We start from the raw sequence: 27674 nt of genomic DNA on the forward strand, positions 1-27674 counted from the left end.
GTGTGAGCCGAGGGCAGGCTGTGGGTTAGACTTCCAGAGGAACTTTTCAGACTGCCACAGAAGGTGGAAATTCTTGGACACTTGAGGCTGGAGGAACCCCAAGCTGCTGGCTTAGGTGACAGCTCCTCTGGCCTGCCTTTTCTCTATAATAGGCAACTGTGTTACCACAGCAACATGAAGGCGGGCCTGGGAGCTCAGACCTTGGGCACCCTTCTGGGGAGAACGGATGCTGGGTGACCTGCACAAATTGCTTCACTTCTCTGAGTCTTGATCCTCTACTTTGTGAACTGAGTGGAAGACTCCTCCCCAAAGGCCAGGTGTGTCATCTTGGCAAGGATAGTCAGGGACGGTGACAACAATGAAGCCCAAGGCTTGAGGCCCCCAGGGAGAAGCTTGCATGGTGTGTGTGAGGAACAGCAGAGGGTAGAATGGCTGGAACAGAGCAGGCAAGGGAGAGAGGCAAGGGAGGGGGCCACAGTCCTCTGCCACTGGAGCTGTGGAGCGTTCTGAAAGGGGGATGGATGGGAGCTCATGGGTGCTTATTATCAGTTCACCCTTGGGTACATGTGTGAGGTCAGAGGAAAACTTTGCACAATCACTTCCCTCTTCACGCCTCTTCTTTGGCCATGGCACACTCACCACCACCCCCTCCCAAATCAATAAAATGTAATAAAAAATAAACACAGAAAGATAAAAATAGCCACTCAGACCCAGAACCTACCACAGCCAAGGGCCAAGCTCAAATGGCTAGAACTGCACAGTGTACTCCTGCGCCCCAGCTCTGGACTCCCACAGAGACCTCATGGTGTTCTTTGTGCCTGGCATCCTTCACTCAGCCCTGTGTCTCAGGATCTGGTCCTCCTGTGACATCGCCTCCAGCCACAGCTCCCACCCTGCGTATGGCAGTATACTACTCCATTGCTGTTTCTGCAGTTAATTGCTGAGGGACCTCTGGATTGTTTCAAGGTTGGCCTTGTTATAGATAAAGCTGATGTGGACGTTCTCCTGGGGCCTTTTTGGTGAGACAGGCTTAGCCTGTCCTAGGAAGCGAGCTGCTGAATCATAGAGTATGTGATAGTTGGCTGCAGGTTCCCAAACCATTTGGATTCAGTTATGTTTCTAGCGTTTCGTGAGGCCCCTCTGTCCTGGCATTCCTGTGTCTTTTCCTCTGGGCACCCATATGATGATCTCTGTGTTTCCCTGAGTCTCCTTGTCTCCTGAGCTGGTTCCCAGTTCACCCCTGTGTTGTGGCCTAACAAGCTGGGACTTTATTGTTTGACAGTGCTGATGATGAAACCCAGGGCCTTCTGCATTCTAGGTAGGCCGTCTATCAATGAGTCCAATCCCAAGCCCCTCACTGAGGGATTCTAGGCAGGTGCTCTGTCTCTGAGCCACACCCCAGCCCCTCACTGGGGGATTCTGGGCAGGGGCTCTACCACTGAGCCACACCCCAGCCCCTCACTGGGGGATTCTAGGCAGGGGCTCTGCATCTAAGCCACGCCCTCAGCCCACATGGGGCCGTTTGAGTGACAGGGAGATATCTGATCCACTCACTTTGATCTTCTGCTCCTTCCCTCAGGACTCTACCACCCCCATGGCTGCTTTGGCCTTGGTGGGAGTTGTGCTCCTCCTGGGGGCACCCCACTGTTTGGGGGAGGCCACTCCAACCCCTTCCTTGCCACCTCCCCCTGCTAACGACAGTGATGCCAACTCAGGCGGCTGCCAGGGTTCCTACCGCTGCCAGCCAGGGGTGCTGCTGCCTGTGTGGGAACCCGACGACCCATCGCTGGGAGACAAGGCCGCAAGGGCCGTGGTGTACTTTGTGGCCATGGTCTACATGTTCCTCGGTGTATCCATCATTGCCGACCGCTTTATGGCATCTATTGAGGTCATCACATCTAAGGAGAAGGAGATTACCATCACCAAGGCCAACGGGGAGACCAGTGTGGGCACCGTGCGCATCTGGAATGAAACAGTGTCCAACCTCACACTCATGGCCCTGGGCTCCTCGGCGCCTGAGATTCTGCTGTCTGTCATCGAGGTCTGTGGCCACAACTTCCAGGCGGGCGAACTGGGTCCCGGCACCATTGTGGGCAGCGCAGCCTTCAACATGTTTGTGGTCATTGCTGTGTGTGTCTATGTCATCCCGGCTGGTGAGAGCCGTAAGATCAAGCATCTGAGGGTCTTCTTTGTCACAGCCTCCTGGAGCATCTTTGCCTACGTCTGGCTTTATCTCATCCTAGCAGTTTTCTCCCCAGGTGTGGTCCAGGTGAGTAAAGACCAACACCCCAGGAGAGCCTGGTGGCTTGGAGGGTCTGCGAGTGCAAGTGTGTGTGTGTGACAGAACCACCACATACAGCTGTGTCAGTCACGATTTGCACCAGAGGGCTGTGCTGAAGACAGCAAGTCAGAGATACAGGTGCAAGTAGAGAGTGCTGTGCCCACCCAGAAGTAATTCCCAAAGCCGTGCGTGGGCTAACAGAGCCCAAAGTCCATGTAAGACATGCCTCAGCTTGCTACACAGTTACCTGAGAGCACTTCTTTTGCATAATTTATTCCTGACTTTGCAATAAGACATTGCTATTTGCATAATTCACACTAGACTTGCATAGGCCAGCCCCTCCCCCGCCCCCTGTGTTCTGACAGCGCAAATCGATCTGAGTAACTTGGTACATTTACATAATATATCCACGGACTGGCATCTGCGGTACCCGCATCTGCATAATTTATCTCTCTCCATAGGGCCAGAGAGACGGGCAGTTTGCATGGCTCATTCATTATTCATCTTCAGTTCAGATTCAGTGTGGTTTATACTCCCATCCAATTGGCAGAGACTCTGGCAGAGGCTGGTGTCCACTTTGCATAATTTATTTCCACAACGAGACAAACTTGAAACTCACAGCTGCCTGGCTCACACCCAGATTCCCACAATTCTCCACCTCTTTCGCGTCCAGTGTCTTCACCTGCACCCCTGCCTGTCCTCAGCTTCCTTTACAACATTTGGTTGATTTATTTCCCACAATTCTATGAAAGCTGCCTCTATTTGCATAATTTATTCATGGGTCTGGCCTAATTCATTCCCGCACATGCATAATTTATTTGTGGTACCCAAGGCTCACTCATTCATGCTGTGTGTGATCTGGTAACTCCTGTCACTTAATAGATCCTGCTCAAGAAGGCCCCAGACATAAAAGTGCTTCAGGGTTGGCATCAAAGTGGAGACTGCAGGGATTATCTGGGCACCAGGATTTATGCCTGTAATCCTAGCACTAGGAAACCTGAGGCAGGAGGATTGCTGTGAGTTCGAGTTCGGCCTGGGTAACACAGTGAGAACGCTTCAGAAAAACAAAAAGGGGGCGGAGATGTAGCTAAGGGGTAAAGTGTGTCCCTAGCCCTCATGAAGTCTTGGGTTCCATCCCAGTACAGGAAGGAAGAAGGAAGGGAGAGAGGGGAGGAAGGGAGGGAGGAAGAAAGAGAAAAAGACACTACAGAATCAAAGCCTCAGAGGGAGTTTACACCTAAACCGTGGTTGTAACACTGAGCTTCCTAGCATCCCTGGCAAAAAGTAGAGGATAGTGTATCAGACAGTTTTCAGGTTCTCTTAAAAAGGACGGCATCCCGGCTTAGGGTCCATGTGAGATGTAGGTTTTCCTGTGCGTGTGCATGTGTGCAGGTACAGAGGTCAACGTCAGGACCTTCCTCGACTGCTCTTCACCTCATTTTGTGAGTCAGGGTCGCTTTCTGCACCTGGACATCACTGTTTGGCTAGACTTGCTGGCTCCTGAGCTCAGGCATCCTGCCTCCACCTTCCCAGCACTGGGGTTCTGAGGTTCAAACTCGGGTCCTCAGGCCTGCATGGCAAGCATGTTGTCAATGGAGTCACCTCTCGAGCCTTCAAAGTGGTTTTGAGAGGGAGATATATATATATATATATTGAGAGCTGTGAAGAAGGAATTTTAGACACTGTAGGTGAGAGGTGGGGAGGGCAGCGTGGAGGAGACTTAAGAGCTAATCGTGACCTAGAGGGAGAGGAAAGATGGAGGGTGGCAGAGTGGTGGCCAGGGTCCCTCCAGGAGCGTCAAGGAGACCGGGTTTCAGTTAAGATCAGCCTGTCTCTAGATGTCCCCACAATTGTTATGTGACTTCAGGCAAAGCCCGTATCCTCGCTGGGGTTTTCACATCTGAACTATGGAAAGGGGATGTCCTGGGTCACCACAGAAAAAGAGGCTTGGGGCTGGGTGGTGGTGGTGCACGCCTTTAATCCCTGCACTCAGGGGGCAGAAACTGGGGGTCCCTGTGAGTTCGAGGCCAGCCTGGTCTACAGAGTGAGTTCCAGGACAGACTCCAAAGCTACACAGAGAAACCTTGTCTTGAAAGCCCATAAAAAAGGAAGGAAGGAAGGAAGGAAGGAAGGAAGGAAGGAAGGAAAGAAAGAAAGAAAGAAAGAAAGAAAGAAAGAAAGAAAGAAAGAAAGAAAGAAAAGAGACTTGGACTGTAGACCCTGAAGCCAAGTGCCTGGGTTCAAATCCAACCTCTGCTAAAACCCTCTATGACCTTGGACAAGTTCCTTCGTACATGGGTCTTTCCAGTACTGAGTTCCTAAGCCTGCTGTAAGGATAACTTAAATCATTCTGTGAGGGGCAGGCCTTGAATGGGTGTGCCTGGGACAGAGTAAATGGAGCTCTGCGTTCCATAAATGAAGCTGTTGACACAATTGGCTTCTCAAAAAGTCAGTATTGAGTATACACTGAGAGGCTGGGATGCGCTCACAGAGCCAAATAGAAGTGTGTGCTGTGGCACATCCATCCCGCTCAGAGGGGCCTCACAAGGAGCTGTGTGGATAAGTAAGCTGGGCTGAAGAGAAGGAAGAAAAAAAACAGACACCATTCCATCGAGAAGCAGAAGAGCCTCGAAATGAAACATAAATGTGATTTATGTCTTCAAAATCTCAAGGGAAAATAGAAAACACATAAACCAGGATTGAGCATGCACACCTGTGATCCCAACACTTAGGGAGATCAGGAGTTCAAAGCCAGCCTGGGCTACATGAGATCTTGAGTCAAAAAAGAAAAAGAAAAGGAACAAACAAAAGTCAGAATTGAACTCTGTGTTCCAGTGATCATAAATAGTATCTTCAGGGACAGGAGCTGTCCTAGGCTTTCTTGAAACCACCAAGTTGGGATCACACCCTCCTCCCAACTATGATGACACCCTGGGGTTACTCATACCCCCTCTCAAGGACACCCCTTCTCCTAGGGGTTGACTAGACAGGGCCTTGGTCCCAAGGTGGCCACCTCATCACACCTGTTCACAGTGGCACCTCTAAAAGGTGAGAACCTTCCAGAAGAACCTTTTATTTACACTCAGGGAGGGAAATAAAGTGAGAGAGGCTGAGGTTTTCTGCTGATTAATGGAAAAACTCCAGCTTCGGTGAACACAGACAGGGGAGTGGGGTGGCATGCGTGAGCATTCTGCCTAGCTTTTGCCCCAGAAGAGTTGAGAGGTCTCAGAGCCATCAGGAGACACAGCAACTATGGGGTGTGGAAACTGGGTCCTAAAAGATTCTGTTCCAGGACTGGCAAGATGGTTCAGTGGATAAAGGCATAGCGTGATAGCCTGAGCAACTCCTGAAAGTTGTCCCCGACCTTCACCCATCCCCCACTTCACAACAATAGATAAATTATTTTGTGTTTTTTTCTTAAAGCCCTCTTTCTCTCTCAGACACATTTGTAAGTAACTTGGGAGGCCACCTGATCTGAAATACTCTTCCATCTTTTCCTCTCTTTAATGAGAAAGACAGCATATGGGTATTTATGTGAAAACCTTCAGGGCTGGAGAGATGGCTTAGCAGTGAGAGTGTTGGCTGCTCTTTCAGAAGACCCAACTTGGATTCCCAGTGCCCAAGTCTGTGGCTCACAACTGCCTGTAAATCCAGTTCCAGGGGATTTGATGCCATTTTCTGGCCTCCTTAGGCAACTGTACAGACGCTCTCTCTCTCTCTCTCTCTCTCTCTCTCTCTCTCTCAATTAAAAATAAACTTTTAAAAACTAGGACGAAGCTGGGCAGTGGTAGCACACATCTTTAATCCCAACACTCAGGAGGCAGAGGCAGGTGGATCTCTGTGAGTTCGAGGCCAGCCTGATCTACAGAGCTAGTTCCAGGACAGCCAGAACTACACAGAGAAACCCTGTCTAGAAATACACACACACACACACACACACACACAGAGAGAGAGAGAGAGAGAGAGAGAGAGAGAGAGAGAGAGAGAGAGAGAGAGAGAGAGAGAGAGAGAGAGAGAGAGAGAGAGATCTTCACACCTAGCTGGCAAGTGTTGCTGGATATTGCCTGTGTGTGTCCAGGGGACAGACAGTCTGAGCCTATGACCTCAGTCAGCCCAAGATTATTGGACTAGTGATGGTAGTGAACAGAAAATACTTCTATGGCTTCTTTTCTTCTTTCCTACTGGAGATTGAGTCTACGGCCTTACATACGCTAGGCAGGTGCCCTGCTACTGAGCCACGTCCTCAGCCCTTCAGTGGTAGATTCTAGGCAAACACTCTACCACAAAGCCATTTTATTTATTTACTTTTATTTGTATGAATGTTTCACTGCATGTTTGTCTGTGCACCACCCATGTGCATGCTGCCTTCAGAGACTAGAAGAGGGAGCTAACTCCCTAGAAGTGGAGCTATGGATGGTTGCAGAGCTCCCTGGGGTGCTGAGAGCTGAACCTGGGTCTTCTGAAAGAACAGCCACTGAGCCATCTTTCCTGCTCTGTCCATCTCTTTCTTAAAACTTAAAAATAAAAATATTTTTGAGGGGCTGGAGAGATGTTTCAGGGGTTAACACTGGCTGCTCTTCCAGAGGTCCTGAGTTCAATTCCCAGCAACCACACGGTGACTCACAACCATCTGCAATGAGATCTGGTGTCCTCATCTGGCCTGTAGGCATACTTGCAGGCAGAACACTGTACATAATAAAAAATAAATAAATAAATTAAAAAAAATATTTTTGAAAGCCAGAAGTGGTGGTGCACGCCTTTAATCCCAGCACTCTGGAGGCAAAGGAACTCTGTGAATTCTAAGCCAGCCTGGTCTACAGAGTGAGAACTTTTTGAGACAAGGTCTTACTATGTAGCCCTATGTAGCCCTGGCTGGTCTTCAGTTTGCAGAGATCAACCTGGCTCTGCCTCCCCAGAGCTAAAGGCATGCACCACCACACCTGGCTATACCTGTTGGTTTTGTTTGTTTGTTTTGTTTTTCCGAGACAGGATTTCTCTGTAGCTTGGGAGCCTGTTCCTGGAACTAGCTCTTGTAGACCAGGCTGGGCTCGAACTCTTTTAGAACTTTTAAAACCCTTTTAAAACTTGGTGTTTATTTGTAGGAGACAAATGGGTGCCAGGGTAGAAGGCAGAGGACAGCTTGAAAGAATTGGTTCTCTCTTTCTGCTTGCTATATGGGTCCAGGGAATCGACCTCCGGGTGTCAGGTTTGAAAAAGATTTCACACATTTCCCAGGCTAGCCTAGAACTCGCTGTCTTCCTGCCTCAGCCTCCCACGTTGCTACAATCACCAAATTGTGCTACTGTGACCAGATCATTTCACATCTTGAACGTTCCTAATGCGCCAGGGACTGGTGGCTCTGAGTGCTGGGGGCACATATGTCAGCTCCAGCTTAGAGGTGGCCTTCATTTTCTGCCCCCACGGCTGCTGGATTCTTCAGAGCTGTTTCTCACCTGCTGTGCATGGTGCAGCTTCTCAGGAATGAAAAGTAAACTAGGCTACAGATCTAGAGCTCTGGGAAATGAGCCCCGAGAGTCAGCCTTGCCCCTCAGAGCCACTCACGCTCCAGCCAGGGCTGTGGTCACCGTGGGTATGGGGAGATGGAGGGATAGTGGTGCCTAGGAAGCGGGCCTTCCAGATGAGAAGGACAGAAATGGAAGGGGAGAGGGAGGAAGAGATGCAGGCTCTGACCCTGAGAAGCCGGGACCACAAGTGGGAACATCTATCACTTGGTGGTGGCTAAGAATGTCTCAGAGTCTAGCGCACACAGCAAGGTATAGCACTCAGCAGGTCAGGTAGATGGATAAGACCCGGAGTGAGCCGGGCAAAGAGCACGCACACACAGTGCCATTTGGAGAGGCACACTTCCTGAGAGGACAAAGGAGGAAAACTTTAAAGACTCTTCAAGGGTGTCTACAAAAAAAAAAAAAGATTTAAAAAAGACATAGAGACAAGGAGACCTAGGTAACAAGCTCAAATGACAGGGAGGAAGGGAAGATTAAAAACACCAGCTGGGGGAGGGACAGAAGAGAGGCAGCCAGAGAGGCAGAGGTGGAGAGTTGGGCAGGTTGAGGATGGCAGATGAGGGGGAAAGGGGAGAAAGTAAAGGAAGGGAGGAGCAATCAACAACAGGGACATAGATGTGTGCTTGAGCAGGGAGTTGGGGAAATGGATGGATGGGTGTGAATGCTTGAGTGGGTGGATGAATGGATGTGTGGATGAAGGAAGGTTATGTAGGTAGATGGGTATGTGAATGGCGGATGTTTGGGTAGAAGGAAGATGGATGAGTTGGAGGATGGCTGGGTGGCTAGATGAAGGATGGATGGATGGAAGGGATGGATAGGTGGGTGGATGTGTGGGTGGATACATGCATACATGGATGGATGGATGGATGGATGGATGGATGGATACAAGGATGGACACGTGGACACATGGGTGGATGGAAGACAGATGAATGGTAGATGTTCTATTAGTTAGGGTTTCTATTGCTGTGATAAAACACCATAACTAAAAACAGCTTGGAAGAGGAAGGGGTTATTACATTTACTGTCTTAGTTACTGTTTTCCTGCTATGAAGAGACACCATGACCAAGGAAACTCTTATAAAAGGAAGCATTTAAATAGGAGCTTGCTTTCAGTCTCAGAGGGTGAGTCCATTGTCATCATGGCAGGAAGTAGACAGACCTGGCACTGCAGTAGTAGCTGAGAGTTTTACATCCTGATATGAAGGCAGAAGGTGCGGGGGTGGGGGGGACTTGGTCTGACATAGGCATTTGAAATCTCAAAGTCCAACCCCAGTGACCCACTTCTCCAATGAGGCCACACCTACTCCAAGAAAACCACACCTCCTAATCTTTTCTCAAACAGTTCCACTAACTGGGAGCTAAACAGTCAAACATATAAGCCTATGGGGGGGGCATTCTTCTTCAAACCATCATGATTACACTTCCAAATCACAGCCCATCATCAAAGGAAGTCAAGGCAGGAGCTGATGCAGAAAGTATGGAGGGGTGCTGCTTCCTGGTTTGCTCAGTTTGTTTTCTTATACACCCCAAGACTACCTACCCAGAAGTAGCTGTAGCTATCTCCCACAACGGGCTAGATCATCCCACATCAACCATTGATTAAGAAAATGAATGAAAGGCTTGTCCATAGGCAATCTGACTGACTGGGGGCATCTTCTCAATTGTGGTTTCCTCTTTCCAAAAGACTCTGTGTCAAGTTGATATAGAACTAGCTAACAATGGGGTGGGGGAGGTTGATGAATAGGTGGGTGGATGTGTAGGTGACATGTGGATGGATAGATGGATGGATGGATGGATGGATGGATGGGTAGATACATAAATGGATGGGATGGTTGGATGCGTAGGATATGTGGGTGGATGTGTAGGTGGGTGGATATGGATAGATGGATGGATGAATATATAGGTGGGTAGACACATGGATGGATGTGATAGATATGTGTGGAGAAACGTGAGCACAGGAAAAACAAGTGAACAGAGATGAACAGGAGAGAGAAAGAGAGAGAGAGAGAGAGAGAGAGAGAGAGAGAGAGAGAGAGAGAGAGAGAGAGAGAGAGAGAGCATGTAGAGTGCTCACTGCCTGCCACCTGCAGGTGTGGGAGGCGCTGCTGACACTGGTCTTCTTCCCGGTGTGCGTGGTGTTCGCCTGGATGGCGGACAAGCGACTGCTCTTCTACAAGTACGTGTACAAGCGCTACCGCACCGACCCTCGCAGTGGGATCATCATCGGGGCAGAGGGCGACCCGCCCAAGAGCATCGAGCTGGACGGTACGTTCGTGGGCACCGAGGTCCCAGGTGAACTGGGTGCGCTGGGCACAGGTCCTGCCGAGGCACGTGAGTTGGACGCCAGCCGGCGCGAGGTCATCCAGATTCTTAAGGACCTGAAGCAGAAACACCCAGACAAGGACCTGGAGCAGCTGGTGGGCATCGCCAAGTACTACGCACTGCTGCACCAGCAGAAGAGCCGCGCCTTCTACCGCATCCAAGCCACGCGGCTGATGACGGGCGCGGGCAACGTGCTTCGAAGACACGCTGCAGATGCAGCCCGCAGGCCTGGAGCCAATGATGGCGCAGCCGACGACGAGGACGATGGCGCCAGTCGCATCTTCTTTGAGCCCAGCCTCTACCACTGCCTGGAGAACTGCGGGTCCGTGCTGCTGTCAGTGGCCTGCCAGGGCGGTGAGGGCAACAGCACCTTCTATGTGGACTACCGCACAGAGGACGGCTCTGCCAAAGCAGGGTCAGACTATGAGTACAGGTGAGTCCCAGTACACAGGAGTCTCAGGTCCACATGAGTTAGGACCCAGGTCAAGGTAAGTCCTGGTCCAGATGGCTCTCAGGCCCAGGTGGATCCTGAATGCAGTTGTGTCCTGGGCCCATGTAGGTCCCAACTACAGGCGTGTTCCAGGGCCAGGTGAGTCCAGGTATAGGTGGGTCCTGGGCAAGTCACATGAGAAGGTAGGAAATATAGTGCCTGCTTGGGCTGAGCTTCAGGAATGCCTTTAGTGTCTCCTTTCCCTACTATATACAGATCCATAGCATCCGTGGATGAATGCATTCACTCATTCATTCATTCATTTATGATCCAGTCATCATTCATTCCTTCACTCCACTGAGCCACGCCCCCAGCCCCTCACTGGGGGATTCTAGGCAGGGGCTCTACCACTGAGCCACACTCAAACTCTAGTATGGGAGGAAATGACCTCCCTGCTGCTTAAATACATTTACAGAGTACCTATCACATATGCCGTTATAGGTGACGTGTTGATGGAGCCACATCACACTGCTTCCCACCTTGCCCCAGTTACCTGAGGTTCTTGGCATGCAGGCACACCTGTGTAAGCCCACAACTTTATCAAGTTCTTGGCCACCTGGAGGACATGTGTTGGTCATGTCACTATTTTCCTGCTCCCTAAATGTACCAGACACTGTTCTGGAGAAGACAAAGTTGCCTTTGAGGTTTTCCCTTCAACACTTACAAGTTATCTATATCTCTCATTTCCAGACTATGCTGGGTTTTGTTTTTGTTTTTATTTTGTTTAAAACAGGGTTTCTCTGTGTAGCTCTGGCTGTCCTAGAACTTGCTCTGTAGACCAAACTGGTCTCAAAGTCAGAGATATGCCTGCCTCTGCCTCCTGAGTGCTGGGATTAAAGGCATGCACTACCACCTCCCCGCTTGCTGTTTTGTTCTGTTTTATTTTATTTTATTAAATTTATCAGAGTGGACATGGTGAATCTCCAGGATCTGCTTGCATTTCCCACAGTCCCCATGGCATCCTTTGGCATGTCCTCTACACATGGCACTTGATTGCCATACCTCAATGGCTTCCCTCATTCCACATGTTTCTCAGACTTCCCGCGACTTTTGTGTCCCCATTTCTCTTCTCCCATTTGCATGTGTGTGAGTGAGTGGTGTATGCATATGTGCATATATGAATGTTTGAATGTGTTTTAGTGCATCTGTGTAGGGTGCATGTGGTGTCGGGAGTCATCCTTAATTCCTCCTCCACCTCATTCATGAGGCAAGCTCTCATCAAACTCGGAATTCGACTAGTCTCTCATCAGGCTGCTCCAGGGATCCTGTTTCCACCTTCTGAGGATGGAATTCCATGCTGGCCACCATGCCTGCTTGGCATTTATGGGGTGTCCTCATGCTTGTGCAGCAAGCGTGTTTGGCACTGAGCTCCCTCCCCCTGCCCACCCCATAGGGCAGTTGAAGCTAGGCCAGGTCCTAGAACCATCTGCAATTTTTGTTTGTTTGTTTGTTTTGGTTTTTCTTGACAGGGTTTCTCTGTAGCTTTGGAGCCTGTTCCAGAACTTGCTCTCTAGACCAGGCTGGCCTGGAACTCACAGAGATCCTCCTGCCTCTGCCTCCTGAGTGCTGGGGTTAAAGGTATGTGCCACCACCATCTGGCCCATCTGCAATTTGAGTTTGCCTCATATTTCCTCTGAACAAGATGGAGTTGTGTGCATTTCCTACCTTCCGCTGGAGGTCAGAGAAGGGGAACTGCAGCTTGGTGCACTTTACAGGCACATAATGCCTGCTTCTTTGTTGCTGGTTGCTCCAGTTTGACAAAGATGCGGCTATTTCCATGACCTCCTACCCCCTTAGTTGGATTTTCAAATGTCTTGTTTAGAGTCCCCAGATCTTTGTTTCTGGTTAAAATCTTCTGTTGCTCAGCCTGGTCTGGAGCTGTCTATATAATCCAGGGTGCTCCTGAACACCTCCTCCTCCTCCTCTCCTGAGTGGTAGCATCACAGGCATGCACCACTACACCTGGTTCATGCAGTCCTGGGGATCGAACCTAGGACACCACGACTGCCAGGCAAGTGCTCTACTGACTGAGCCACAGCCGCAGCTTGTTATTGTGCAAACATCACTAGATAATTTGTTTTATTTTCCTTGAGACCACCACAGCTATATAGCCCAGGCAAGCTTCAAACTGGTGGGTGATCCTCCTGCCTCTACCTCCCAAGTGCTAAGATTACAGCTGTGAACTACCTCATTCAGCTAAATTTCACTGAGTGCTTGTGTATGAACCTAGCGTCCTGCCTCAAACAATGAGATACCTGCTGCTATTAGCTCTATTATACATTGGAGACACTGAGATTGGAGGTCACCCAATGGGCTCTATGGTTGAGCTGAGTTCACAGCTGATTGGCCCAGCTGGCTGGGAGCCACCAAGCCCAGTGTCTGTCAAGGCAAGGGCTGCAGTAACCGGGAGCCCCTGCCCCTCTGTTCCTGATCTTGCCAATTAGTTCTAGGACACTGAATTCCGTATGTTCCTCCCACAGGACCAGGTTACTCCTGGGGAACCTTTATATAAAGCTGGTCATAGTAATGGTGGCTACCACTTTCCAGGCCCAGATCCCCAATCCAGCGTGGTACTGAGGCCCTCATCTGAAGGACTCAGAATCCATTATCATCTCTCTCAGTCTGCACAGCGTGTGACATACCCATAGAGCACCTGTGTAGAATCCCCCGGGGGCTGGGGTGTGGCTACACCACCATGCTCAGCTTCTGAGGTTTTATGTTTGCTTGCTTGTTTTACTCTTCTTTAATTTTTAGGTTACATTTTTTAAGTTGTTTTTGTTTAATTTTATATGTATGAGTCCTTTGCCTGCATGGATGTCTGCACACTTCGTGCATGCTTGGTGCCCACGGAAGTCAAAAGAGGGCGTCAGGTCACATAGTACTGGAGTTATATAGCTATGAGCCACTGTGTGTGTACTGGGAATCAAACTTAGGTTCTCTGGAAGAGCAGTCAGTGCCCTTAACCACTGATCCAGCCCCTAATTTATTTCTAAACATATTTATTTGTATCTGTGTACATGCTATGTGTACGCATACCTAGAGGTCAGAGGATGATTTATGGGTGGAGCTTGTGTTCTCCTTCCACATGTGAGTCCCAGAAATCAAACTTAGGTCATCAAGCTTGGTGGCAATCACCTTTACCCACTTAACCACCTTGCCCAGCCCTGTTTTTATTATTTACTCTTTATTTACTTGTTTGTTTATTGTAATTAGAGGAACAAGATCTATTCCAAAGTCCCCAAATCCCTGCTATTCAACTTTTGGTACCAGCATCACCCACAGCCCCTAGAGCCAGTTACAAATACAGAACCTAGAAGCTGAGGGACTCTGCATCTCTGCATCGCACTCCCACCTCAGCAGATACTAAGGTGACCTGAAGGCCCATCCTTCAGGCTAGAGAGATGACTCTGAGGTTAAAAGCACTGGCTGCTCCTCCACAAGACCCGAATTTGAGTACCAATACCCATGCAGGGAGGCACACAACCGCGTACCTCCAGCCCCAGGGGATCTTCTGGCCTCTGCGATCACTGCACACACACGTGCGCACAACAGGGGTGGCACCTTCTGGTTCTCTTCTGCAGCGAGGGCACGCTGGTGTTCAAGCCCGGAGAGACGCAGAAGGAGCTGCGCATCGGCATCATCGACGACGACATCTTCGAGGAGGACGAGCACTTCTTCGTGCGGCTGCTGAACCTGCGTGTGGGCGATGCGCAGGGCATGTTTGAGCCCGACGGCGGCGGGCGACCCAAGGGGCGGCTAGTGGCACCGCTGCTGGCCACCGTCACCATCCTGGACGACGACCACGCAGGCATCTTCTCCTTCCAGGACCGCCTGCTGCATGTGAGCGAATGCATGGGCACCGTGGACGTGCGCGTAGTGCGCAGCTCAGGCGCCCGCGGTACTGTGCGCCTCCCCTACCGCACAGTGGATGGCACTGCTCGTGGCGGCGGCGTGCACTACGAGGACGCTTGTGGAGAGCTGGAGTTCGGCGATGACGAGACCATGTGAGCGCGGGTGGGAGAGAGTCAGAGCCTGAGGGAGGGGCGGTGGGGCCAGGGTAAACCTGACCTGAAGAACAGCTCTAAATCAGGCGCACGCCTTTAGCCCGAGGAAGGCGGATCTCTGTGAGTTCAAAAACAGCCTGGTCTACAAAGCGAGTTCCAGGACAGGCACCAAAGCTACAGAGAAACCTTGTCTTGGAGGGTGGTCTCGAAAACAAACAAAACAAAAAAGAACAGCTCTGACAGGCAATGGGATGGGGCTAAGGTGGGACGGGGAGGGTGCTGAGGAATGGCAACCTTGGCTTGGTCCTGAAGGACTACTGTAGGTAGGGTGTGGGAAGTAGTTATTACTGGAGATGGGCTGAGCCAACACGAGTGGGGTCTGAGAAGTGGCCCTGGCTGGAGGAGGGGCTAAGGTGGGCAGTGCCTTAGAAATGGACTTGCCTGGGAGGTAGTGCAGGGCAGTGTAGACGGAGTGGGAGTAAGGGGTGAAGGGTAAGGGGTTTTCGTGGGGCTGTGCAGAGAAAGGGAACCTGACTGGGTCAAGGGGTGAAACCCAAGCTCAGGTCGATAGAAACAAGAAAGGGTCTTGACGGTGGGAGGGGCTATGCAGATACAAAGTTTGATGGGTTACAACCTGAGTAAGGATCATGGCTGATCTATGAATGGGAGGAGACAGGGTTGAGGAGAAGGGGGTGGGGAAAGAAAAGTCTGAGAATGGGCGGGGCCTGGGTGGACCTTGGTAGGGAGTGTCAATTGGGCTGTGGAAGCAGAGGGGCCTCGAAGGAAGAGGATCTTTAGAAAGGGGCGTACTTATGTGTGGGCGTGGCCTACTGGGGCCAAGCTAGACAAAGGGGCTTGGCTGAGTTGAGAAGGCGTGATCGAGTGGTGGGCGGGGCCTTAGGTGTGAGGGGGTCTGAGGTGAGGCTTGAGAAATCCAGGAAAAACCTGGGAAACAGTGGGAGACCCAGGGATCAGGGAAGATCAGGAAGAGACACAGGATTCCGGGGGCCTAGGGCACGAGATTCTTAATATTGGTAGGTGCCTGGACGCAACGTATGCCCAGTAGATATGCAGACAGACAGGGCATTGCAAACTCTGCGCCCTGGCACTGCCTCAGAGTCTCTGAAGGCCCGAGCTCACCTCCCCCGCGCCTGCCCGGCGCAGCTAGCGCAGCTCCTCCGCGCCCGCCGCCCCCGCAGCGGCTGGCTCCCTCCTCCTGCCACCCACGCGCTCCCTCCAGCCTTGGAGCTTCCGCCTCGCCTTCATCTGGCCGGTGATGGCTCTCCATCCCTGGACCGCTGACCTCCCAGGCCATGGCTGTCTGGGATCCTGGCGTCGTCAGTCTCTTGCTCTCTGCCTCGGGTTATGCTTTAGTCATAGGCCTTGCACAGCTGTCCACATTTCTCTTTGGGGCTGGGGGAAGGGTCATGTGACAGCTGCTTGGAGTGACCAACTCTGTTGTCATCCCTAGCCTCATCTCCTCAAATTCAAGAGGCAGAAAGAATGACAGAATTGTTGGTTCTGGTCCTTCTGATTGTCTAACCCACTTCCTTCCTGCTGCTGCAATCCCATGGGCCTTTCCTCCCCTACACGGCTTCCCCAGCCTGGGACACCCTCTGTCCTCCCCTATCTCCCGCCTCCTCCCAAGCTTCCAGCTGTGGCTACAGGAGACAAGAGAACAAGAGGCTAATTAGCGTTTAGGGAAACACATCCTTCCTCTGACGGGCAGGCGCTAATTAGAGGAGCTTTGAAGCAACCAGGCTGGTGTGGAAGCCTGGGTAGGATCAACACAGACACTGGAAGAGTCAGAGACTTAACAGGGAGACACAATAAGGAAGCAAAGAGAGAAAGGGCAAAGTGTAGGAAGAACCCAGACCCGGAGAACCAGGGTCATCGAGAAACAAGGGGAATCGAGAAACAAGGGAGTCGAGAAAGCAGAAAGACTGGAATCTTAGAGGAATGAGGGCTGGAGTGGAGTTCCTGGGAACTGAGGGAGAGTGGCTGGGGAGGAAGGCTGTTTCCTAAGATCTCAGGAGTCTCTCTGGATGTCCTGCCCGTTGGAATTCTCGTGGGTTCCTGTCAGAGCAGATTTGGCATACCAAGCATCAGTTGTGTGCTAGCGGTTTGTGGGGTACTAGGAGAGCGCACGACAAAGTATGTGTCACCGTGTCAGCGTGTCCCTGAGTCTGCTTGTGAATTTGAGAAGCCCGGTGTCTTGGGAGACCTCCTCGCCCGACCCCCACTCCTAGATGTGGTGTTTCAGAACCGCGGACAGCGCCCAGCCTGCTCCTGCTGCCTGGGCTGCCTCTGTACAGTATTTTGAAATCCAACTGGGTTTGGTGTTGCCTGTAATCCCAGCAGGTGAAGCTGGAGACTGGAGGATTGCGATGAGCTACAGGCCAACCTGGACTACAGTGACGAAACTTGTTTTACAGACAGCCGAGGATGTTGCCCAGTTAGTAGTAGCATCTCTGGGCTCCAGTCTTAGTAGCATGGTAGCCCACATCTCTAATGCCAGCAGTCAGGCGGTGGAGAAGGCAAGGTGTTCAAATTAATCTTTGTCTGTACCTCAATTTTGAGTTTTTATTTATTTGTTAGCATATGCATGGTGTCTGTTGAGGTGTGCTTGCAGTAGTATACATATGGCATATAGAGGACAACTTTGGGGAGTCCCTTTTTTCCTTCAACCTTTTACATGGGTTATATGGATCAAATATAGGACATCGGGATTTCAAGGCAAGTGCCTCTACCCACTGAGCCATCTTGCCAACCCTTCATGTAGAATTTGAGGCCAAGCTGGGCTCCATGAGACCTTGTCTCAAATAAATAATTTGCAAACGCAGAGAGTAGAGGTGGGTGTCTGTCCCTACATGACAGTGTCTCTGTGTGCTGTGTGAGTTCACTTGAGGAGATGTGTTTATTGAATTATTGCCTGATTAGGACTCTTCTGCCTGATTGTGTTAACTTTATTTCATTTGGGCACCACTGAGAGACAAAGACAAAGAGGAAAGAATAGTCAGAAAAGGGCCAAGAGAGGAGAGAGAGAGAGAGGCAGGGAGATGATGGTGGACAGAGAGACTGACGTGCAGAGAAATATATGCAGGCAGCAAGTAGCATCAAGAGAGGAGTCTAAGCCCGGAATGATGTCACATGCCTGCCATCTGAGAATTTTAGAGGCAAGAGGTTAGTGAATTTCAAGCCAGTGTGGGCTATCTAGTGAGTTCCAGGCCAGCCTGAGCTACATAGTGACACAGTGTCTCACAAAACCAAAAAGTAATTAAATAACAAAAGAGCAAGATCCATAGAGGAGCATTAGAAGGGTCCCACAGGGTGACAGTGTTTGTCTCAGGCTGTGCTGGGGGTGTCTCTCAAACGAACAGGCATCTGTTCCCTGAGATCATGTGCTGCAGGGGGATGGCTGTGTGGATGGCTGTGCGTGTGGGCGGGTGACTGGTGGAGCTTCCTCTATTGGTGACTGCGTGGGTGGGGTGTTTGTGTGGCTGGGATCTGGGGCCAGGCCTTATGGGGCTGGCTACATACACCGTTCCTCTAGCCAAGAGTTGCTGGCGCCCAATCTGTGAGCATCCCTTTCTGTGGGGTTTGGAGATTGCAAGGAGGGGTAGGAGGTATGTGGGTTCAGTGCCTTAAGGGGACAGGTAACATTGGGCTATTCCCTGCCTCACCCTGGTAACCATGGGAACAGAAAATCTGAATGGGGGGGAGAAACTGGGCACATTAGGCTGCTTTTCCAAATGTGGTCAGGATGGAGGACGGGAAGCTGCGAATATTCTGTACTGATAGATTTCACTAGTTCTTCCCTTTCCTCCCTCCCTCCCTCCCTCCCTCCCTTTCTTCCTTACTTTTTCCTTATTTTCTTTCTGTAGCTCAGACTGGATTTGATCTCATGGTAATCCCCCTGCCTCCAACTCTCAAGTGGTTGGGATTACAGATCCAGCTTTTGTGTTTTTTTTTCCATGCACATGTATGTATGCATGTGTAAGTGTGCTCATATGTGTAGAGGGCAGAGGACAGCTTCAAGTATCATCCTCAGAGGCACTATACACCTCTTTTGTAACAAATCTCATTGGTCCAGAGCTCACAATTTAGGCTAGGCTGGCTGGCCTGTCTTCACCCCCACAGACATGCCACCCTGCTGGGCTTTCTTACATGGGTGCTGGGCATCGCCCCTGGGTCCTCATGCTGTCATAGTGAGTGCTTTATCAACTGAGCCATCTTTTCAGCTCCTCCCAGGGCCCAGCTTCATTTGCACATGTTATTTAAGTCTTCAGGGTTAGGATTGTCTCCAACAAATGGGGACAAAGTCAGAATCTGCCCTGGGGTAGTTGCTTTCTGATAGAGCCCCTCCTAAATTCCACCAAGGGCCAATAGATCATCCTGAGGTGGCTTCAGGGTGGGAGGAACTTTATGCTTTCTGCCTGCGCCTTCCCCAGGAAGACCCTTCAGGTCAAGATAGTGGATGACGAAGAGTATGAGAAGAAGGACAACTTCTTCATCGAACTCGGCCAGCCCCAGTGGCTTAAGAGGGGCATCTCAGGTGAGGGGCGAAGAGGTGGCTATGGGAGAAATAGGGGCCCCAGGGTTGGGGGCCCCCGGGGGACTCACGAGCCTGAGCTTTGAGGAGAAGCTACTCTCTCATTGTGTCCCTGTCTCTGTCTCTCCCCAGCTCTGCTACTCAACCAAGGTGAGTGAAGGGACCTCTGGGTGTGGAGGGGAGGAGTCACCGGAGCCACAGGGGTGGGCTTGGGGAAGTTTGGAGGTGAGAGGTGGATTCGGAATTGGAGCCAGCTGGGACTGGGAAGGGAGGGGGCTGTGGAGTTCAGGATGATATTTATAATCAAAGTTGGAAGAAACTGAGTTATGAAATCAGATCTGAGCTTGTAGCACGGTCTGTATGAATCAGGTTTGCCATTGGTTGGGACAGGGGTGGGACGGGTTTGGATTATGAGATTCGTCTTCCCACTGGGTCAAGGCAAGAATTGAAATAGAGGTTGTTGTCGGGGTTTGAAATGGTGTTGGATTGGAACATTTATGCTAAACTGAGGCTGGGGGCTGGAGAGAGGGTTCTGCTGTTAAAAGCACTTGCTGTTCTCCCAGAGGACTCAAGTTCAGTTCTAGCACCCATGCTGGGTTGCTTCCAACCACCTGTAACTCCTGCTCCAGGGCCTGACGTCCCCTTCTGGTCTCTTTAGACAGCTGCAGGCACACAAGTGCGCAAGCCTGGGCAAACACATACACACATGCACACACACATACACACATACATGCATGCGCACACATGCACACATGCGCACATGCACACATGCATACATGCACACACATATACATGCATGCACACACAAACACACAAGTGCATGCATGCACACAAACACACATACACATGTGCGCACACATACACACACGTGCACACACATACATGCACATACACATGCACACACAGCACACACATACATAAATATGCACACAGATACACACATGCACACACACATACGCGCATGCACACACATACACACACACACACACTTTTAGAAATTTAAAGCTGAAGTTGGAATTTGAGAACTTTGCGTTAGAAATGGAGTCAGGAGGCTGAGGACAACTCAGTCAGTGGAGTGCCTGCCCAGGATACACAAAGCCCTTCGTCCCATCCCCAGCACTGGGGTGAGGAAGGCCTGTAATCCCTGCACTTGGAAGATGAAGGCAGGAGAATCAGAAGCTCGAGGACATTCCCAACAATGTGGAGAGTTTGAGTCCAGACTGGGCTATGAAAACAAAACAAAAACCAAACTAAACTAAACAAAAAAACCCAAACAAACAAACAAACAAAACCAACAGACTTGGTAAAACAAGCTTTTAATCCCAGCACTTGGGAGGGAGGCAGAGGCAGGCAGATCTCTATGATCGCAGGACAGTCAAGGATTTATAACAGTCTGTCTCAAAACTGCCACCCCCACCACACGCCCAAAATTGGTGCCAAGGTTAGAAGTTGGGGGTCAGAATTGAGGTTAGAGCCAGTAGGTTGGAATGTAGTGACAGTTTAGAAGCAAGATCTACACTGTAGCTAGCACATAGTTAGGGTTAGCCTGAGACTAAGATGCACTGAGAAGTCTTGCAAGCTTCTGTAACAAACTACCCTAATGATGCCTGTTTGCTACAATGAGTAGCAAATTCTTGCTGCATGACTTTGTTGCTTAGGCAAAGTTTGTGAGCAGGTGGTTTTCTTTTCTGATGTGGCCTTTCCATCCTGTGCCTCCAATAGCCATTGAATTTTGTTTTGTGTTGCCTGTGGACCCCCCTGCTGCCTCCAGGCAAACCGGCAAGAAAATCCCCAGGATCACAGGGGAGGTCCTGGAGGCCCACCACTCCAGCACTTCTCCCATTCCCATTCTATTGGCTCTAATTCAATCACATAGCCATGCCCAGCTGCAAGGAATGTTGGGAAATGTAGTCCACCTATTTGCCCACAGACTTGGGTGTAGCTGTTTCTACCACAGAGCTACGTTCGTTGCTAACGATGTTGTCCAGGAGTGGAACTGGGAATGAAGCCTAGGGCTGGGTGCAGGGTTCAGAGTGCAGGGTGCAGGACTAGAGTGTGTTGTTAGAGCTGCATTTGGGACCAGGCTTAACTCAATCATCCTGAGGTAGATATGATTGCTATACCCATCAGATGTAGAAAATATGGAGCAAAGAGGCTAAGGCACTGCCTGAGGTCACACAGCCTCCACCATGTGAACCCAGAGTCCACTACTAGAACTTCATGGGCAGAGGGAACAGGTGGTCAGAGGAGCTGGACAAGTTCACTGATGTCCCAGAGAGAGCAGATAGTAAAGTCTTTACCAACCCTGTTAGGCATGGCTCCTGGATATTTAACCTCCATCCCTCATGCTGCAGGAGATGGGGACAGGAAGCTGACTGCCGAGGAGGAGGAGGCTCGCAGAATAGCAGAGATGGGCAAGCCAGTTCTTGGGGAGAACTGTCGTCTTGAGGTCATCATTGAAGAGTCTTATGACTTTAAGGTGATCTCCCTTCCCTAGAGCCTATCCTGAGCTATGTCGGGGAGGGGTGCAGCTCAAGAAAGGAAGGGCATGCCAACCTTAAAGTTGGGAACCACGATGGGGGAGGGTGGTCTCTGGGGGAGTCTCCAGGGCCAGCTTCAGCACTGTGGACAGCACAGAACTCCCTTTCTGGACTGGACATGTGGGTGTGATTTCAAACCCCAGAGTCCCCCTCCCCATCGCACCACCCTGGGGGCACTCGTGAGTAGCAGCTCCTCCCTTCACTTTCTCTTCCCTCAGAACACGGTGGATAAACTTATAAAGAAAACGAACCTGGCCTTGGTGATTGGGACTCATTCATGGAGGGAGCAGTTTTTAGAGGCAGTTACGGTGAGCGCAGGTAAGTTAAGGGGGCAGTGAGAGCCAAAGGTGATGGAGAGACAAAGACACAAAGGTACACGGGCCAGGAGGGGATGGAGAAGACGGATGAGGATCAGCTGACAGGCAGAGAGCAAGCATCCCCTCCCACCGCGGAGGGCCAGAGATGGAGAGTCAGATGAAAACAGAAAGGAGAAAGTTGAGAACACTGTGCAGTGGTCCCAGCTGCTCGGGGGCTCACAGCTTGAGATAGGTTGGGGAGGGGGCAGTCCGGGTTTTACCCTAGTAGCATCAGGAAGTTAGAAGATGGGTGAAATGGCACTGGGCCTCCCCCAGACAGCCCTGGGCTCCTCTGTTGCCATGGAGACAGTCACCAGGGCACCGGGTTCTTTCCCACCTGCTGTGGTCCTCACCCTTCTTAGCTCTCCCGCGGACCCGCAGCGCCCTCGTGTGGTCAGAGGCACAGTGGCGACTGGATCCACAGACCTGATCTTGGAAATTCACACGGGGACCTTTGCGACACAGATGGGGAAACTGAAGTTCAGATAAAGGACACAGTGGCTTAAAGTTTCCAAAAGAATTTATAATGCTATCTGGGGCTACAATTTAGGGATTCCTCCCATACATAATATCAGGTTTCCTTCGGGGTGGCCTCAACTGGAGGGACTAAATAGGTAATGAATTATATAGTTAAAGAAAATGTCAGGCAGAGAAGATGGCTCAGCAAGTAAAGGCGATTGCTGCCAAGTCTGACAATCTAAGTTCGATTCCCGGGGTTTATGCATCAGGAGAGAACTGAGTCCTACAAGTTTTCCTTTTACTCCCCACCACCACCACCACCACACACACACACACACACACACACACACACACACAATTATCAGACAAATAAATCAATGTAAAAAAAATAACTTGTTTAGTGCAATTCAAAGTCAGGACTGTGGAGATATGAGGCCAACCTAGAGAGGCCTATGCAGTTGGCACAGACCTCTGAAGCCACAACTTTTAATGTGTCTGAGGGAGATGGAGAAACAGCTGGAACAACACTGTCCCTGTCGCCATGGCGTTCACAGCACCGTGGAGAAGACAGACATGTCAAAAAAAAGTGACAAGTGAGGGGGTGACAGAGATAAGAGGAGAGACCCCCCCCAAGCGCCATCTGGGGCAGAAAAGAAGCCTTGAGTCCCCCCACCCCCGCCTGTGCCTGTCTGCACTGGCTGCAGCTGTCTCAGCACATTACAGTTCAGGTACCAGGAGTTCAGCAGAAAACCCAGTCACAAGGGACCGAAGCTCCCCATGGACTGGTTCGTTCCCCTTGTTTGTTTGCTTGTTTATTGAGACAAGTTCTGGTTGTCTCAGCAGTTCTGGTTGGTCTGGAACTCTTCCTGGAGACCAGGCTGGCCGGGAGCACACAGATATCCTCCTGCTTCTGTCTCCCAAGTGCTAAGACTAAACTCACACCCCACCACGCTGGGATCTGGCTCCTCTTTTGCCTTCCCATCCTCAACCTTTGCCCTCATGGTTGCTGAATGGCTGCTGCACCTCCAGGTATCAAGTCCTAGCAGGAACAAAATGAATTTAGGGGGCCAGAAAGGGCAGGGTGTCTGCTGAGTTTCCAATTTTCTGTTTCTAATTCCATTTTACTTGTGGTTGATGCTAAAAGTTTGGTTCTTACAGAACCAAGAAACCACAAAACCCACTTGGATAAGTGCAAATTCAAGCATTTCTTTCTTTGGCAAGCCTGTGGTTAAGTAAGTTAGAAAAGTCAGAGCAATGGGATGTGACTGGAGTCCTCCAGCCGGGTGGGGGGAGCACACTATGCCCCCACCACTGCAGGTATCCTGTTTCTTAGAGAAAAAGTCTGGGGACTTGTTGGAGTTGGCCCTGGCAGGCGGTTTCAGGATTCGGCAGCTGGCCTAGCTTCGCCGCGCTGCCATGCCTCCCTGCCCACTGCTTGCTGGCCACTGGCCACTTCCCTTATCAGCATCCTTCCAGCTGTAACACTTGGCACACAAGAGCCTGCTCTGGTTTTCACTCATCGCCTCCTGCTTGTCAGCTCGGGATGAGGAGGGTTCCAAATACTTCAGTGCTTTTCAAATCACACAAATCACTGGGTGCTAAAAGCCAATCAGGTCACAGTAAGGGGTCACCTTTCTACAAAGCTCAGAAAATAATCACGTACAGGGCACCCCTGTACCAAGGGAGTTAGGGCATTTCAGAACCTCTCCTTTTTGTCTCCAGAGCTGGGGGGGGGGGGTCCCCGCTGTTGCAAGGGATTATGGGAAGGAATGTATTTTATAGCATTGCTAGAAGTGGGAGATTCTGGGAGAGAGCATATTTTTATCCGAGGACGTGGCTGTTGCTAACCTCAAGGGATTCTGGGAACTTGGCTAATTTTAGCTGGGTGTTTGTCTCTGTCTTGCTCCTGGAGACTCTGGGAAAGCCAGTGTGTTTAGCCGACTGTGGAATCTTGGCATTTGTTTGGTTGGTGGTGCTAGGGATGGAACTCAGAACCTCTCACATGCTAGGCGGGCATTCTATCTCTGAGCGGAAGCCCCGCGTCGCTGCAGTGACTCCTCCCAAAAGTGATTATTTCAAGCTGTACAGATGACTGTCCATGGCTGCGAAGACTTTGGGGAAAATGACTATTTTTAGCTTGAGACATGGTCATCTCTAGCAGCCAGGGTTTGTGAGACACTGAGTAGTTCTAGCAAGGGATACATGGCCTCCTCTAGTTTGAGGAGTCCTGAAAAAGTAAATGGATTTATCTGTGCCCAACAGTCCCTTGGCTGCAATGAATGCCGGGAAAGTAAGTATTTTTATCTGTATCCAACTCTCTTAGCTGTAAGTGTGCTCACCTGTTTACCTGTTCTCAACACTGCTAGGGACGCTGGGAAAGTAAAAACATTTACCGTATTCAACATTCTCAGCTGCAAGGGATTTGAGGAAACTGAATTTACTTAAGCCCAATATTTATTCTTTTAATCTGTAATCTGAGAAAGCAAATAAGCTTCCCTCAGTCCAATACTCTCAGCTGCTAGGAACTCTGGGAAGTTACATTTACCTGGGCTCAACACTCTCTTAGCTGCAAGGGATTCTGAGAAAATAAATATATTCCTCTCAGACCAACATTCTTTTAGTTACAAGGCATGCTGGGAAAGCGATTCATTCGGAACTGTCTGGAAGTCTAATACAATGGAGCTGGGTCATGTGCCCACAGGAGATGAGGAGGAAGAAGAGGATGGGTCTCGGGAGGAGCGGCTGCCATCCTGCTTTGACTATGTGATGCACTTCCTGACGGTGTTCTGGAAGGTTCTGTTCGCTTGTGTTCCTCCCACGGAGTACTGCCACGGCTGGGCCTGCTTTGGTGTCTGCATCCTGGTTATTGGTCTACTCACGGCGCTCATAGGAGATCTGGCCTCCCACTTTGGGTGCACTGTGGGCCTTAAGGACTCAGTCAACGCCGTGGTCTTCGTGGCCCTGGGCACCTCTATCCCTGGTAACACCCCGGGGGGTGGCCCTTCAGGAAATATGAGAGGGCCGGGGAGGGGTCCTGCGGGTGCAGTGTGTGGGCTGACCCTGCCCCAGAACAAGCAAGGAAGAGTCACAGGGGGACTAATACGACAGGAAATGGTAGGAAGCAGACATGGGTTGCTTAGGAAGAAGGGGAGGCCACCATAGGGGTTGGAGGTAGGCTCAGGGTTCCTGGAAAACCTCACAAAATTCATTGTTGGGGGGGGATTCCTTAGAGACAGGTCCTCCCCAGATGATTTCACAGACCATGTGATAGGTGGGGAGAGCCGGGCAATGATTCTCGGAGGTAGGTGTGTATAGATCTGAGTGCAGCCTAAGTCCTTTCTTCTTCCACCGTGTGAGCTTCAGGGATCAGACTCGGATCATGAAGCCTGCCGCAAGTGTATTTACCCACTGAGCCATCTAGCCAGCCCAACACCCGGTCTTTTACATGAGCACTGGGATCCAAGTTCGTGTTCTCATGCTATACCCTAGGAACCATCTCCACCGCTCATTGTTGTTGTTTTTGTAGTGGGTCTCAGATAGCCCAGTCTGGTTTCAAAATCACTGTGTAGAGCGGTTGGCCTCTTGCCTCCACCTCCAAGAACTTGGACTGCAGGCATGTGCCACCACACCTTTTTTTTTTTTTTTTTTTTTTGAGATAGGTCCTTAATCTATAGTCTCAGTTGCCCTGAATTTGGCTAGGTAGCCCAGGCTGGCCACAAACTCATGGTCCTCCTCTTGCTTAAACCTCCCAAGAGCTAGGACTACAGGTGTGCACACCATCGTGGCTGAATCTCTGAGTTTTAACTCAGATGTGGGTAGAATCTGCCCAGTGAGGGTGAACATGCCACAGAAACGGGGCTGTGCAGTGTCCTGTGTCCTGTTGGAAGGCCGAGGCCACAATCAAACCAACCGGAGCAAACCTGGGGGAGGAAGGCAACCTCCCTGGGCAAGATGGGAGAGACTGTTCCTTCATCAGCAGGGAGTTCACATGTGGGGCAAACACAGCTGTTTCCAGAGCCAGTCTGTTGGGGAGGGGACTGGGCCCTCAACAATTGAAAAGTGGACCCCATTAGGACAGCGCAATGCCAGCCTCACAAAAGGAGGATGAAAGTAGGCAGTGGAGCCTCCTGCATGCAGACAGATCCCACAGGAAGTAGGTGAGGGCCCGGGGAGCGGTAAGAAACCCCTCTTTACCCCTGTGTCTTGTCCTTGTAGACACGTTCGCCAGTAAGGTTGCCGCGCTGCAGGACCAGTGTGCGGACGCGTCCATCGGCAATGTGACTGGTTCCAACGCCGTGAACGTGTTCCTGGGACTGGGTGTGGCCTGGTCAGTGGCTGCCGTGTACTGGGCGGTGCAGGGCCGCCCCTTCGAGGTGCGTACAGGCACGCTGGCCTTCTCGGTCACACTCTTCACCGTCTTCGCCTTCGTGGGCATCGCAGTGCTGTTGTACCGGCGCCGGCCACACATCGGTGGCGAGCTGGGAGGTCCGCGGGGACCCAAGCTGGCCACCACCGCTCTCTTCTTGGGCCTCTGGTTCCTTTACATTCTCTTTGCCAGCCTCGAGGCTTATTGCCATATCCGGGGCTTCTAGGGCCCTAGCCACCGCCCTGAAAGTGGGGACTCGATGGCATTTGCTTTTGGGTCCACCCCTGTCTCTCTGTCCAGACTCACCCTGGGCTCCCTGGGACTCCTCTCCTAGGCTCCTTCCTCGCCAGCCCTCTTCCTGGGATCAGCCTCCCTTTCCGCCTGGGTTCCATCCCTCGATCTCCCTTCTCAGCGGCATCCCTTGTAAGTTACATCTGAAATCCCAAGCCAGGCACCCACCCACCAGACACCACCTTCTCTACCTCCCTGGACACCAGCTTAACTCTGTCTTCCTGTGTCCCTTCTCCCAGCTACAACCCTCCATCTGGGCCTCTGGGCCTTAGAAGATTTCCCCAGGTACCTCAGAGAGAGGCTGTGCCATCCCAGGATGCTACCCATCCCCTCCCTTACCCCCAACCCTCAGGGAGCTCCCTGCAGTCCCCAGGGGAATGAATAAGTGGGTGTGTACAAGGGGGGGGGGGAAGGGCACGCACCTTTTCCTGACTTCTTCACTCAGAGGCTTGGAGAGGGAGGAGGGACGTTTGGAGTTTCTGTCCCCC

General features: G+C 51.0%; 1 protein-coding gene across 2 annotated transcripts; it reads left to right on the forward strand.

Annotated features, from left to right (window-relative positions):
- The first annotated feature begins 1594 nt into the window (after positions 1 to 1594).
- Positions 1595 to 27121, forward strand: Slc8a2 (solute carrier family 8 member A2). Of its 2 annotated transcripts, XM_038339666.1 has the most exons (9): positions 1595 to 2269; positions 9897 to 10561; positions 14200 to 14622; positions 19074 to 19177; positions 19307 to 19324; positions 21529 to 21653; positions 21933 to 22032; positions 25231 to 25509; positions 26745 to 27121. In XM_038339666.1, the coding sequence occupies exons 1-9, from the start codon at positions 1595 to 1597 to the stop codon at positions 27119 to 27121; spliced, it is 2766 nt and encodes a 921-aa protein (XP_038195594.1). The 2 variants fall into 2 exon arrangements, with proteins under 2 accessions (XP_038195594.1, XP_038195595.1); XM_038339667.1 differs by lacking the exon at positions 19307 to 19324.
- Positions 27122 to 27674: the final 553 nt, after the last annotated feature.

The sequence above is a fragment of the Arvicola amphibius genome, chromosome 8 (assembly GCF_903992535.2).
Source record: "Arvicola amphibius chromosome 8, mArvAmp1.2, whole genome shotgun sequence".
Classification (NCBI taxonomy): domain Eukaryota; kingdom Metazoa; phylum Chordata; class Mammalia; order Rodentia; family Cricetidae; genus Arvicola; species Arvicola amphibius.

Excerpts from the sequence above, each read along its gene's own strand:
- Slc8a2 (XM_038339666.1), top strand. The coding sequence starts at position 1,595 with ATGGCTGCTTTGGCCTTGGTGGGAGTTGTGCTCCTCCTGGGGGCACCC. Across the intron at positions 2,270-9,896 it reads TCTCCCCAGGTGTGGTCCAG|GTGTGGGAGGCGCTGCTGAC; the intron begins GTGAGTAAAGAC and ends TGCCACCTGCAG. Across the intron at positions 10,562-14,199 it reads GGGTCAGACTATGAGTACAG|CGAGGGCACGCTGGTGTTCA; the intron begins GTGAGTCCCAGT and ends TCTCTTCTGCAG.